The following is a 14,794-nucleotide window of genomic DNA, read 5'->3' on the forward strand; positions in this document are numbered from 1 at the left end:
AGAATAGGATTAAAATCTGGGCTAGTTACCGATCTTTTTTTTTTTTTGGTTTTTGGTTTTTGGGTCACACCCGGCAGCGCTCAGGGGTTACTCCTGGCTCTACCTCAGAAATTGCTCCTGGCAGCTTGGGGGACCATATATGATGCCGGGATTCGAACCATCGACCTACTGCATGCAAGGCAAACGCCTTACCTCCATGTTATCTCTCCAGCCCCTAGTTTACCGATCTTTGTGCTGAAGGAAATGAACAGCAATAAGGGAGGAGAGAAACATTAAATGTCCACAAGAAATTAAAAGGCGAGCCTTCTTATTTAAATAAGACAGGAAATATTCTTGTTTGCTGTTCAGACAGCAAAGTCACTGATTTGCAGAAGACATTATTTCTGTAATAAGATCTACTGACTGATAAGGTTGCCTAATCACAGAAAACAAACATGGTTAGTGTCAGATTAGATCTCAACAAACCTGAGAAGAGCTTGTTCTCATGCTGGGCCCACTGAGGAACCCCCTGCACCAAAAAGGTGTTTCAGTTAAAGCTTCTGAAATATTGCAATGGTTGACAGGGAGGGTTTTCTCTTTTTTTAGGGGTTGGTGGGGAATATGACTTTCTCGTACATGTAAACTCTTTCGGGAAAGCTAGAGATAAAAGTATGAGGAAGGAGTTTGGTTTACTGCCACAAAGTTCCAGACCCAGCCAGGAGCTGTCGCTGCCCTATTCCACTACAAGTTCTTTTCTGAGAACCCCATTCAAGCGCTGAGTGCTGAGCTCTGGCCGAGAGGAAGGAGCCGAGCCACTCCCCACCAATCCCTCTTCTCTGTGGGACTCTCCGGGTGGCAGAGGCTGGGCTCGATCCCCTGCGAGCAAAGACGTTACTTGGTGACCTGGTGAATGGCATGGGCAAGGTAGCCCACGTTTCCGGAGGTGACCCCTGCAACGGATATGCGGCCATCCTTCGTCATGTAGACGGAGAACTCCTTGGTCAGCCGTTCCACCTGCAGAGAGGGAAAAGAGCAATGGGTACTTCCTGGGCAGGGGTAGGGTCCTGACTTTCCCAGCATGACAAAATAACCACCAATGAGGATAGAAAAAGAATACGAACTCTATTTTTCTCACATAGGTCCTAGCCCCAGAATTTGAGATAACAAAAGTAAAAAGATAACAGGTGCCAGAGATAACAGAGTAAAAAGTAATTTGAAGGGCTGGAGTGTGTGTGTCTTACACAGCAGTGTCCTACACAGCAGTAGGACATTTACCTTGCAAACTGTCGACTTGGGATGGACCCGGGTTAGATTCCCAGCATTGTCCACGCCTGCCAGAAGTAATTTCTGAGCACAGAGCCAGGAATAACCCCTGAATGCTGATGGATGTGACCCCCAAAAAAGTGATTTGATGGGGCCGGGCGGTGGCGCTAGGGGTAAGGTGCCTGCCTTGCCTGCGCTAGCCTAGGACGGACCGCGGTTCGATCCCCCGGCTCCCCCGGCGTCCCATATGGTCCCCCAAGAAGCCAGGAGCAACTTCTGAGCTCATAGCCAGGAGTAACCCCTGAGCGTCACAGGGTGTGGCCCAAAAACAAAAAAAAAAACAAAAAAAAAGTGATTTGATTTCTGTTTTTGTTCTTTGTTTTTTTTTTTTTTGTGGGCCACACCCGGTAGCGTCCAGGGTTTATTCTTGGTTTTGAGTTCAGAAATCACTCCTGGCATGCTCAGGGAACCATATGGGATGCCAGAACGAAACTGAGTCAGCCACTTGCAAGGCAAACACCCTACCTACTGTGCTATCGCTGCACCGTTTTTTTTTTTTTTTTTTTTGTTTTTTTTTGTTTTTGAGCCACACCAGCGGTGGTCAGGGATTACTCCTGGCTCTGTATTCAGAAATTGCTCCTGGCAGGCTCAGGGGACCATATGGGATGCTGCTGTCCTATCACTCTGCCCCCAACACCCTCATCTCCGTTTCTTTTTAAATGACCATACTCGGTGTTGTTCAGAGACTCTGTGCTTAGACGTGACCCCTGGTGAGGCTTGGTGGGGATGACATGACACCATAAAGAGGTGCTGGGGATGGATCCAGGATCAGCAGTGTACAAGGCAAGTGCCTTGCCCTGTCTTATCTGTCCAGCCTCATAAAAAGATATTTGAAAGAAGGATGATAGGACCAGGGATCTGGCTCAAGTGACTGAGCACATGCTATGCATGTATGAGACCCTGGGTTTGATCTGGCACCACAGAACACCATTACATAGCATTGCTGACTGTACCTTAAGGCTCTGGAACACAGCTGGAAATAGCCTGCATGGCACTAACATGAATATTGAAGTGTGCCCACATGGGAAAAAAACTTTCTTGGAATAAGTATGTGTGAAAAAAGGGGTCATAGATATGGCTTAAGAGGGTGAAGCGCCTCTGCATGTAGCCCTGGTGATCCAGAACCACTGGGCCTGGGCAGCCCCAAACCACTATATGGCACTACTGAGCCAGTAGCTCTAGGAGTGAATCTCGGGCGCCCTAATACTGTTTGGTGTGCATTTATTAAAAAAAAAAAAAAGTGCTCAGCTCATAAGTGGTCAAGCTCAGTTTGATCCTTGAGCATCCAGAGTGCCAGGGTAAAAAACAAAAGACACAGAACTCAGTGATGGAACACTTATTTCTCCTAATGATTGATATTCAGACTTCCACTTAGTCTGGCATGACAAATAAGTCAGCACTTACAAATAAAACAAAATGAATGCTGCAATATACTTCCTTTAACAAAAAAGGGCTTGAAAGTGTTGTTTTTGGGGAGACCCTGAATTGGTAGGTGACCCATGAGGAATTTTGTGGAGTATTTTGTTTTTATTTTTGGGCATCACTTGGTCATGGTCAGAGGTTACTCTTGCTTTTGCATTCAGGAATTAATCCTAGTGTGCTCAGGGAATCCTGGGGATTGAACCAGGGTTGGCTATGTACAAGGCAAGCACCCTACTTGTTGTACTATCTATCTCTCTGGCCCCACCCCAGAATTTTTATTTGCACCAACTAATCAACTGGTAGAGAAACTAGAGCTCACTCACCTGCTCAGGCTTTAGCCCTGTGAAGCAGAACATGCCAATCTGATCGGTGATGTGCTGCCAATTGTGGGAGGAGCCCTCCTTCTTGAGGTTGGAGACCAGCTGAGTCCGCATGCTAATGATGCGGTCAGCCATGCCCTTCACTTCTTGCAACCTGTGGAAACCAATACACAGTAGTGAGTGGGACACCACTCAATTCTGGGCAAGCTCAGTTTATATTCATACCTCAAGGAGCATGCACAGAGCCTTAATTTTATTTCTGACTTACCCATTCTGGTCTAGGAAGAGCTATTCCATTGCATTAAAAAAAAAAAACATGCTAATAATCCTTGAGCTAGAGGCTAGCTCTAGCCAGCATGGGGTGTGGGGAGCCTTGGTAGGCCCTCAGCCCTCCCCTCTCCGGGCCCCCCCCCCACCCCGCCTCCAGGCCTTCCCTGGGACCGAGCCCAGGCGGCCAGAAAAGGTGGGTGTCGGGTGGTCCCTCCTGGAAGGGATCCCAAGCTTTCCCCGCCCTTCCCCCAGTGAAGGGGGGAGGGCACAGGGAGGAGGGTGGGTAGATCCTGGCTTCCGGTTCTCTACTGAATCCTTTCTTGAGCTGGAGGCTAGCTCTAGCTGGCATGGGGTCTGGGGAGACCCCAATGTCGAAGGCTTTTTCCTTAGCTTGGGCGTGCAGGAGCCCTGTAGGCCCTCAGCCGTCCCCTCTCCTGCCCCCTGGCCTCCAGGCCCTCCCTGGGACCCAGTCCAGGCGGCCAGAAATGGTGGGTCCAAATTTGGGGGTGCTGAGAGCTGCTCATTTTTACTAAGGCAGTCTCTGGCAATTTCTTATCAGTCTACATGTTCACATGTAGACTGTCCATCTGGTATTCTGCTCTTTTGCACACCGCTGTTAAGCTCATTTTCACTTTTTAACTCTATCACCCCCAACCATCAGTACCACCCCCCATTTACCCTTTTTAACTTCAGTACTGCACAGTCCTAATCACACACCAACGTGGTGCACTGGATTTAACAATCCCCAACTATTTCAAAAGACATAAAATGGACACGTATGGCTTTGAATACTTTATATCTATTTTCTTTGACAGCTAACTCTTACTAAATATTCTCTTATACAGTGAAGATTTTCCCCACTTTTATCTTTTCTTCTCTCTGTGAGCTGTTCAATAAGAAATATTCAGTGAAAGAGTCCCTCAGTTTAATGCTTATATTTAACCATGTCATGGGGAGTTTTGGACTTGTTCTTGCAGCCCCCATATGGGCCTTTAACGCCATGTGGCATTGTTCCTTGTTGCAATGGCACATTAAAATGGGAAAATACTATACACACAAATAAGTTCTTATCTAATAGAGATTGGAACACACAAATCTTGTAGTGCAATGGGACCTTACACCCTGAACATTGACATGACCTGGCACAGGCCTCAGAAGAATGGGCATTCTCCATTCACCCCCGAACCAGGGAAGCTATCTATGAAACATCCAAGGTTTTTTTTTTATAACAACACCTGGAAGCAATCCTCTACCAGGGAAGACCCTACCGCTGCTCTGACATCTATCTACTCAAAAGAGACTTCCCTCAACACTGAGAAGACTTAAGAACATCAACGACCTGAGTACTGAACAGGGCTTTCTGCATTGCCCTTTATTTGTGAGGTGAAACTAGAGGACGCACCACATCCTGACTTCAATGTAGGATATGCAGATTTCAGGATCTTTAATACAGAAACATGATACCAACAACAGACTGTGTGAAAAATAAAACTGTGTTGGCACTACAGACAATGACTTGGATTGGGCAAACTAGTTTGCCTGGAGCCTAGAGTTGGTTTTATGCCAGGAAACTTTAGGGGTAGGGTCTCCTTGTATTTAGGCCAAGACTTTTCCTTTCCATGTCCCCATATTTTGGTGGGCCTATGCAAACAATTATTGCCACTCTAACACCGTTTTTTTACTGTGCTCCTTTGACTCTTTTTTTTTTTTTTTGGTTTTTGGGCCACACCCGGTAACGCTCAGGGGTTACTCCTGGCTATGTGCTCAGAAGTCGCTCCTGGCTTGGGGGACCATATGGGACACCGGGGGATCGAACCGTGGTCCGTCCAAGGCTAGCGCAGGCTAGCCTTTAGCGCCACCGCCTGGCCCCGCTCCTTTGACTCTTATCCTTAAAAAGAAAAACCCACTTTTGAGGTTAACTTAAACTAATATGCATGTGCATGGAAATGTAAAAAAATACTATGTCTTCAATGTTTAAGGAGTTACATAAGTTTTATGGCTTTAGATTGCTTGATGTGCTGCTAAGAAATATTATGTATTACAATCTGGGGACTTGAGGGACAATGTAATTGTACATGGGTTCTGTTTTATTTTTCTTAATGTTCTTTGGCCGAAAGTTCAAAGTTAAGATATTGGGCCCGGAGAGATAGCACAGCAGTGTTTGCCTTGCAAGCAGTCGATCAAGGACCAAAGGTGGTTGGTTCGAATCCCGGTGTCCCATATGGTCCCCCGTGCCTGCCAGGAGCTATTTCTGAGCAGACAGCCAGGAGTAACCCCTGAGCACCGCCAGGTGTGACCCAAAAACCAAAAACCAAAAAAAAAAAAAAAAAAAAAAAAAAAAAATCAAAGTTAAGATATCATCAAGGGGACTTCTGAGAATTCTGTTTACGGGTGATTGTCCTTCCACTGTAACTTTACCTTGTCCTCTTTCTTTGCATCTTTCTTCTCATAATTAAAAATAAAAAATTAAAAAAATGATAATAAAGTTCTTATCATGGACCTTCATATTTAAGATCTTAAGAAAAATGAATGAGGGGACCGGAGACATAGCACAGCGGTGTTTGCCTTGCAAGCAGCCAATCCAGAACCTAAGGTGGTTGGTTCGAATCCCGGCATCCCATATGGTTCTCCATGCCTGCCAGGAGCTATTTCTGAGCAGATAGCCAGGAGTAACCCCTGAGAGCCACTGGGTGTGGCCCAAAAACCAAAAACCAAAAAAAAAAAAAAAAAAGAACAGATCACTCTAAAAGCACAGGAAGGCCCAAACTCATTTTTTTATTCAGAGAGGATAAAGGAAAACATGACCTCCTTTTAAACAAGGGCATAGCAAAAATTCCTGTCTTCACAATGAGCACACTGTAAACTGAATCTAACACACAGCCAAGTCATGTGCTGGGAGTTGAGGAGAAAGGCAAGACTGAGAATTCAGTCATGCCTTTGAAATCTCCACAGGCTAAGCATATGTTCCATACACAGGGGGCCTGGATTCAATCAGTGGTACTGCCTGGTCCCCTAAGCACTGCCAGGAATGATCTTTCCGCAGAGCTGGGAGTTGTAACCCCTGAACATTACCACAGATAGTTCCCAAATGAAACAAAGGCTAACAATTGAAACTGGAAGCAAACCTATAATAAACCACCAGCAACAAAAAAAAAACCAATGGGGAGCCAGAGTGATGGTACAGTGTAAGGCATTTGCATTGCAGACAGCTGGCCCAGATTTGATCCACGGCACCCCATATGGTCCCCCCAAATCTGCCAGGAGTGCCACCATGTGTGGCCTAGAAACTAACAGAAACAAACAAACCAAAAACCAAAAACAAACCAATGGATGCTTCTCCAGTCCTGGTTAATACCTTTGTGGCATTCACAGAAAAGGGGTGGGAGAGGTAGAAGGGGACACATAGCAGACTTCCCTTCCTTCATGAACGATAGCAACCCAATGACATCCCTGACACCCTTCAATAGAAAGGGCCCAGCTCCACAACTTAACCTTATCAAATTTCCAAAGCTACCACATTTGTTTTGGATCTATAAATCCTACCAATCTTAGTGAGCCTAAATATCACAGAAGAGTCAATACCAACCATAGCACCAACCATAGCCCAGAAAATCCTCAAACACCAACTTTAGTAACACCCTGGAGAGATAGAACAATCATTTCAACATGACCTGTGTTGATCTAAGTTTTGATGATTCTTTTTTTTTTGTTTTGTTTTGTTTTTTTGGGTGACACCTGGTAGCGCTCAGAGTTTATTCCTGGCTCTATGCTCAAAAATCGCTCCTGGCAGGCTCGGAAACCATATGGGATGCCAGGATTCGAACTACCGTCCTTCTGCATGCGAGGCAAAAACGCCTTATCTCCATGCTATCTCTCCGGCCCAAGTTTTGATGATTCTTTTAGTTTTGGTGTTGTAACAAGTAATATGAAGTAAATTTGTGCTCGCATGGAGGCAGTCTATGGTAGTGGGTAGGAGATTTGGGACACTGGTGAAAGAAAAGTCACATTGGTGACTTTTGAACATTTAATGCCTAAAACAACCTTATTATGAACAACTTGGTAAATCATGGTGTTATAATAAAAATTAGAAAAATAGAAAATAAACAAAAGAAAAAACAACCCCCCGTAGGGGTTGGAGAGAGTACAGTAGGTAGGACTGCATGCTGTCAACCTGGGTTTGATCCTGAGCAACACAAATCGTCCCTGGAACACTGCCAAGAGTCAGTCCTGAGCATTGCAGAGTATGGCTCCCAAACAAAGGAACAAGGCAGGATGAGGTAAAAACCTAACAGATGAGCACAGTGTGAACAGCCTCCAGTAAAGAGGATTAATTCTGTCTACAGCTGTTCACACTGGAATTTTTTTTTGGTGGTGCTGGGGGACTATATGAGACACGGGATCAAACCCAGCTTAGCTGTGTACAATGCAAGTGCCCTATCTTATCCAGCCCTGGAAATGGCTGTTCTAATAAAACTTTGTTCATAATAGGGGGCTGGGCCTAAGGGACAGTTTAGTGGCTAAAAGTGCCTGTGTTGTAAATGTGAAGTCATGACTTTGGTTTCTGGCACAACCCACATGCACTGAGCATAGGCCTGGTGGCTCTGCTGTGTGGGACCCTCCTAGTCCCTACCACAACAAAGGTGTGTAGTCCCTGGGGAGCACCGTTGCTAGTATCAAACCTAATCACCTGCAACTCTGGTCACTGCAATGACGCAAGAAAGGGAAGGGGAAGAAATAAGGGAGTGTGGTGGCGGAGCTCCAGATTTGTCCTCTCGTGCTTTTAAGAGCCAGCCCAATGCTCAGGAAGGCCCTCCTAAACTGAGAGGAAGATTACTGTATGTCCCACTGACTTCCTGCAGCTTGAGCTGAGCATAGCAGCAGGAAAAACACAGGCTGGGACAAGAGTTTAATAGTTTCTCAACTGTGTATTATGACCCATTAGACAGTTCACAGATGCAGTGTAACTGATACAAATGGCATTCAAAAAATACTGTAATAGAGTGCAAGTCTTAAGTCTAACGTTACATTGTTTTTAACCTCCTGTAGTTTCCCCTCCTCAAATCTAGAGACTCACATGTAAGGCAAAAGCTCCACTACTGGTTGTAGCTATTCTATAACGGGTAGGGCGCTTGTCTTGCATGGAGCTGATATGAGTTTGATCTCTGACATTTCATATAGTCCCTCAAGTACTACCAAGAATCAGCTCTGAGCATTGCTGGGTATGGCCTAAAACAAACAAACAAGGCAAAAAAAGACACCTCCACAACTGAGTAAAATTTCTAATATATGCTTTAAAATAAAAAAAAACAACAACCACCTTTACCAGAGCCAGAGATAGTGTAGAAAATACAGAAGGTAAGTAAAACCTGTTTGATCCCTGGCACCATGTATGTTTCCAAGTACTACCAAGGGTCACTCCTGGGCACAGAAACAGGAACAGCCCCTGGGCAATGCTGGGTATTGCTTTGATAACTCCCTCCCCCACTTAAATATCTTTTTTTAAGTTTTTTTGTTTGTTTGTTTCTGGGCCATACCGGCTGTGCTCAGGAATAACTGTTGGCAGTGCTTAGAGGGGGACCATATGTGGTGCTGCGGATTGATCCTGGGCTGGCTGTGTGCAGGGCAGCACATCACCCGCTGTACTATATTTCCAGTTCCGCTAAGGTTTTAGCTTCATATACATTTGCTTTCTTTCATTGGCGATATACATATAGTTTATGTTTTTCCTTTTTTTTTTTTTTTTTTGGTTTTTGGGCCACACCCGGCGGTGCTCAGGGGTTACTCCTGGCTGTCTGCTCAGAAATAGCTCCTGGCAGGCACGAGGGACCATATGGGACACCGGGATTCAAACCAACCACCTTTGGTCCTGGATCGGCTGCTTGCAAGGCAAATGCCGCTGTGCTATCTCTCTGGGCCCTATGTTTTTCCTTAAGGTGTATCAAGAACCAATCAACCTATGGTTGAGAGTGAATCTATGCCTGGCAAACTACATGACTGTTGTATTTTAACTACTGTTTCCTTTTTTGGTGGCATGGGTCCAAATTAGGGCTCACATATGTACGTATTGCAAGTATTCTGCCACTGAATTACATTCCTTTCCAGCTGTTTCATTTTATATATCATGACTAGTATATGTATTCACAATCATAATAGAAAATAAAAGATTTGAGCAGACTGGTCAGAAAAACTGAGTGAAACTAGTTTAGGGCACAAAAGAGTTAACATGTCTACAGACCAATGAAAACACAAAACATCTTATGAACCATTCAAGGCAGAAATAAAACACAGGAGTCAAAATGACAGCTCAGTTGTAGGGCATTTGCCTTACATGTGGCCAACTCAGGATGGACCTGGGTTCAATTCCCAGAATTTCATATGGTCCAGGCAAGCCTACAGGAGCAATTTCTGAGTGCAGAGCCAGAAGTAACCCTTGAGCACCCCTGGTGTTGCCCAAAAACAACAAAAAAATAAATAAAACACAATACTCATAATAAGAACATTTTTATAATAATGGCAATTAACTTTTCCTTGGACAGGTTGGAAAATCCTGTAAAAATATTGATTTATAAGCAGATATCCTTAATTTCTGGTTCAGAACTCCTGAAATGCTTAGAATTCCAAGGTTTCAAGAAGAACAAAAGGGGGCTGGAGAGATAGCATGGAGGTAGGGTGGTTGCCTTGCATGCAGAAGGACGGTGGTTCAAATCCCGGCATCCCTGCCAGGAGCGATTTCCTTTTTTTTTTTTTTTTTTTTTGGTTTTTGGGCCCCACCCGGTGGTGCTCAGGGGTTACTCCTGGCTCTCTGCTCAGAAATAGCTCCTGGCAGGCACAGGGGACCATATGGGACACCGGGATTCGAACCAACCACCTTTGGTCCTGGATCGGCTGCTTGCAAGGCAAACGCCGCTGTGCTATCTCTCCGGGCCCGCCAGGAGCGATTTCTGAGCGCAGAGCCAGGAGTAACTCCTGAGCGCTGCTGGATGTGACCCAAAAACCAAAAACCAAAATAAATAAATAAATAAATAAATAAATAAAGTAAGAGCAATGGGTATTTCTTCTTCTTCTTCTTCTTCTTTTTTTTTTTTTGTTTTTGGGCTACACCCGGTGATGCTCAGGGATTACTCCTGGCTATGCACTCAGAAATCGCTTCTGGCTTGGGGGAACCATATGGGACACTGGGGGATCAAAGCGTGGTCCATCCTTGGCCAGCCGCTTGCAAGGCAAATGCCCTACCACTGTGCCACCGCTCAACCCCTGCTGTGTATTTCTTCTGTTCTAATTTGGTTTCTGACCTGGTTCCTTCATACCTTGTATATTACTGGCTGAGTGGAATGTCTTTTGTTTGACCTCATGGGGCAATTTATGGATGGGGCTGATGAGTGAAAAGACAAAAGGCATGATTAGAAATTCTGGACTTTGTTCCCTGAGCCCTCTTCTCTGAAAGCGGAGCTAATGATCAATCGCCCTGACACAAGGAAGCCTCTGGACAAAACCCAGCAACTGGGGCTGAAAGTGCTTCTGGTCTGGCATGTTACCCCTAGACAAAAAAGAGAAGCACTGTGCCCACTTGCACTTTTGGATCCTTTACCATACCCATTTACAATAAATGACATAAGCATTTCCCTGGATCCTGTGAGTTGCTCTAGCAAATTGGTCAAACTCAGAGAAAGGGGAGTGGAGCTCCAGTCCACATGGGCTTGCGACTATTGTCCAGAGGGTGTGTGTGTACTTACATGTAGTCTTGAAGAGCTTTAGCCTATGGGATCTGAGCTTTCTCTGGGTAGAGTGTCAGTATGAGTTAAACCACTGCAGAGAGCAACTTGATCTGAGGAAAATCCACAACACACCTTCTGATCACAAGTGTCATAAGTGAAGTGTCTCCAGTGAAAGTAAAGGAGACATAGAGGAGAACCACAGTGGGAAGAGTTGAGTTTCTCCCTTACACTGGGCTGGAGTAAAAGTAGAAGTTTTGCCATTTTATAGCACGAACATTGTGAAAAATATACAGAAAAGCCAATTCAAAGAAAGGAAACTATGATTAGGACAAAAACTATATATATATATATAATATTTAAGATCACATGTGGCAGTTCTGGGCTGAAGGTGGGCCATTAGCCCTGAATCAGCACTTGGGGGAATCACAGAATGCCAAGTGAACACTTTAGTCTTTTAAGACACCTCAGCTCCCTAGTCAAATTATGACTTTATTGCTCTGTTTTGGGGCTACATTTAGCAGTGCTCAGGATGGGGGTAAGGTTTGTTTTTTTTATTTTGGTTTTTGGGTCATACCCGGCAGCGCTCAGGGGTTACTCCTGGCTCTACGCTCAGAAATCACTCCTGGCAGGCTCAGGGGACCATATGGGATGCCAGGATTTGAGCCACTGTCCTTCTGCCTGCAAGGCAAACGACTTAAGGATGGGGGTAAGGTTTGGGTCACCCTGGGCTGTGCTCTGGGATTATTCCTGGATCTGTACTTAGGAATGAACCTTGGTAGTGCTTGTCATACCTCCAGGTATGACACACACACACACACACACACACACACACACACACACACACACACACACATTTTTCTTGGGGACATCCAGGTATGACACACACACACACACACACATTTTTCTTGGGGACATACCAGCAGTACTCAGGGACCACTCCTGGCTTTGTGCTCAGGGATTACTCCAGGTATTCTGAGAGGTTCGTATGCAGTGCCAGGAACCAGGCTTGCTATACTACTGTTCGGGCCCTGGATATTTTCCTTGTTAAGATATTCAGTCTGGACACAAACTTGTGAAAAGTAAGAGCTAACCAACGCAGAGATGATGGCATTAAAGCAGTTATCCTTATTTTTTTCTGAAAAGTAGAAAATGTGAGCAGTTCCTCATTGTCACAAACTCATACAGTTGAGCAGATCACATTTGGGGAAACCTCCAGATAAGCAGTTCGGAGTTCAGGGGAAGAGCCTTGCACAGGAAGACCACCTTGGAGATTTCTCCAGCCAGGTCAGTGTAAAGGACCATTTCAGAATTACGTTTGTCTTTTATAGGAAAAAGATGAGATGATGAAGGATCCCTGGGAAAGGAGGGGTGTGAGGTGCTGGGCTTTACCATTGCTTGCGCAGGTCAGGGGTGGTCAGGATGGTGGCGGCGATCCGGGCCCCGTTGACAGGGGGGTTAGAGTACATGGGACGAATCAAGATCTTCAACTGTGACTCCACCCTTTTGGCTTCATCAGCATCTTTGCAGACCACAGTAAAGGCCCCCACGCGCTCCCCTGAAAAACAGAATGGCAGAGTACATGCTTCTTGTGTGTGCCGGACTGGGGTAGGGCTCTAGCACACACATAAACTGCAGTGAATCCAGAGAGAGATGGTTTCTGTCAAAAAAACCCTTATGAATAAACAAAAAAGGTTTCATAATCACAATGTTAAATGTGAGCACAATGGAAAGTTCAAAGTTCTATTTTTTTTTTTTTAACCACACTCAGTGCTGTTCCAAAGACTCTAGGGTGCTAGGGCAAGAAACCCCCCCCCCCCACTATACTATCTCTCAGGCCCCTTATCAGTTAGCATTGCTGCAAGAAGCTATAATTCCTTCTACAAAGGAATCCAAGGAATCATGGTTAAGAGTAATAAAATCCACCAGACCAGCTTTACTACTTCTTATTTTTTTTTTTTTGTTGTTTGCTTTTGGGCCACACTTGGAGGTACTCAAGGGTTACTCTTGGCTCTGTCTTCAGAAATCACTCCTGGCAGGCTTGGAGGATCATATGGATGCTGGGGATGGAACTATGGTCCGTCCTGGGTTGGCAGCATGTAAGGCAAATGCCCTACTGCTGTGCTATCACTCTGGTGCCTCCCCACCAGCTTTTCTTCTTTAGAAGGGACAGTGGAGGCCTACTCTGAAAAAGCAAAAATCCCTCTATACTTCCGTGGCACCTTTTTACAGGATCCTTTAAACCCACCAGAATCCACAATGTCCCAAGTCTTTAGCTTACCATATAAGCCCATGTTCTTGGCATAGGACTGGCAGAGACAAACGTTGATGCCCTGCTCAATGAAGTGGCGCACGGCCCAAGCATCCTTGTTACCATCACCACTGGCAAAGCCTTGATAGGCCATGTCGAAGAAGGCAAAGAGGTTATTTTTCTGGGAAGGAAAGAGATGATGACCAGAGTTTTAGACAGTCTCTCCAAAGATGCTTCAGAGGGTCATTGGTGCTCATGAGCACAAGGCCTGGCACAAACATCTCATCCGACACTGTCTCCCCAAACTGCTTCATCATATCCTGTTCAGTTTGGAACTGACAAAATGTAAAGAAAGGGAAATTCCAGAGTAAAACTAACAGGATACAAGGCCACCTGAAGAGCTTCCTTGGATGGCTCATCCCCTAATGGTGATGGCAGCACTGAGCAAGGTGGCTTGGAGGAGATGGGACAGGAAAAAGTGGAGGAAGAAAAGGACATGTAACCAGTCAGCAGGGCAAATACAGACACCAGCAGATCCTTTGGGGCCAGAGGCTGCTGCTTGCCCAGGTTAGCCAAGGACAAGCTTGACCAAAATTCTCTTGGGAATGATGGTCAAAGAAGTGTCAATGATATAACTGCTAAGTAAAATCTGGACACTTCATACTGGCTCAGGGCCAAGGTAGTCTCACTGTGAGGATTCCGTCAAGGTAGGCATCACAGCTAGTTCCTCAATCCAGTATGGGCCCCACCCTTACCTTTACCACTGTTGCAATCTCCTTCCACTGCTCAGGACGAGGGTCCACGCCCGTGGGGTTGTGGGCACAGGCATGCAAGAGGAGGACACTCTGCTGTGGCATTTTCTAAAAGAAGAAACAACCAAGAGATTAGGCTGTTATCCAGGGGACTCTTTACTAGAACCAAAGAGCAGCAACAGGCCTGGGCCTGAGCACTCCAGGTATTTGACATTAGATACCAAGATCCAGCCAGGAGACAGCAGGTCTGCACAAGAGAGTGAAGGTGGCCCCCAACCTAGAAAGGTACTTACTGAAATGTCCTCGAGAGCACCTGTGAAGTCAAAGCCACATGTCTTGGGCTCATAGTAGCGGTAACCGTGGAGCTGCATGCCAGCGTCCCTGAAGATTGGGGTGTGGTTCCCCCACGATGGTTTGGGCAGGTAGACATCTCGGCTGAACTTAAAAAACCTTTGCTGAAAGGGGATGGAAAAGAATGAAAAAATAAATGGAGGAGCACAAAAGCAAATGGTTTCTCTATTTTCCTGACGTGTCCTCTGATGACGAGGAGATTCTGACCTAGCAGGGATCCTAGTGCTAGATTTCAGGCTGTTAGAATCATTGGGGACACAGGCCTGCTTGGGGCCTTACTGTCCTCATTTGTGAAATGGCAGTAACTGAGTCCTCTTAGAAAGATTAAACAAGTGAAAATGAGAGCTCCTGGTAATAATATGCATAGAGCACATTATTTTTAATATTACTATTATCATCATTATTATACTATGT

The 14,794-nt window shown here is 45.4% G+C and overlaps 1 protein-coding gene and 1 non-coding gene across 2 annotated transcripts in view; both read right to left on the minus strand.

Moving 5' to 3' along the window:
* Positions 1 to 590: 590 nt before the first annotated feature.
* The window catches only part of GOT2 (glutamic-oxaloacetic transaminase 2), a 31,448-nt gene continuing 17,244 nt past the window's right edge, over positions 591 to 14,794 (minus strand). Inside the window, exons 5-10 of the mRNA XM_049786133.1 lie at positions 14,323 to 14,484; positions 14,033 to 14,137; positions 13,308 to 13,458; positions 12,419 to 12,584; positions 3,048 to 3,198; positions 591 to 993 (exon numbers count right to left, since the gene is read on the minus strand). Of these exons, the coding sequence (XP_049642090.1) occupies positions 871 to 993; positions 3,048 to 3,198; positions 12,419 to 12,584; positions 13,308 to 13,458; positions 14,033 to 14,137; positions 14,323 to 14,484 (858 nt within the window). The 3' untranslated portion in view covers positions 591 to 870. The remainder of the gene's footprint in view (positions 994 to 3,047; positions 3,199 to 12,418; positions 12,585 to 13,307; positions 13,459 to 14,032; positions 14,138 to 14,322; positions 14,485 to 14,794) is intronic.
* On the minus strand, positions 8,078 to 8,216 carry LOC126028833 (small Cajal body-specific RNA 11). The gene has a single exon (XR_007502533.1). It is a non-coding gene; the product is annotated as a small Cajal body-specific RNA 11 (non-coding RNA).

This window comes from Suncus etruscus, chromosome 14 (genome assembly GCF_024139225.1).
Source record: "Suncus etruscus isolate mSunEtr1 chromosome 14, mSunEtr1.pri.cur, whole genome shotgun sequence".
Classification (NCBI taxonomy): Eukaryota; Metazoa; Chordata; class Mammalia; order Eulipotyphla; family Soricidae; genus Suncus; species Suncus etruscus.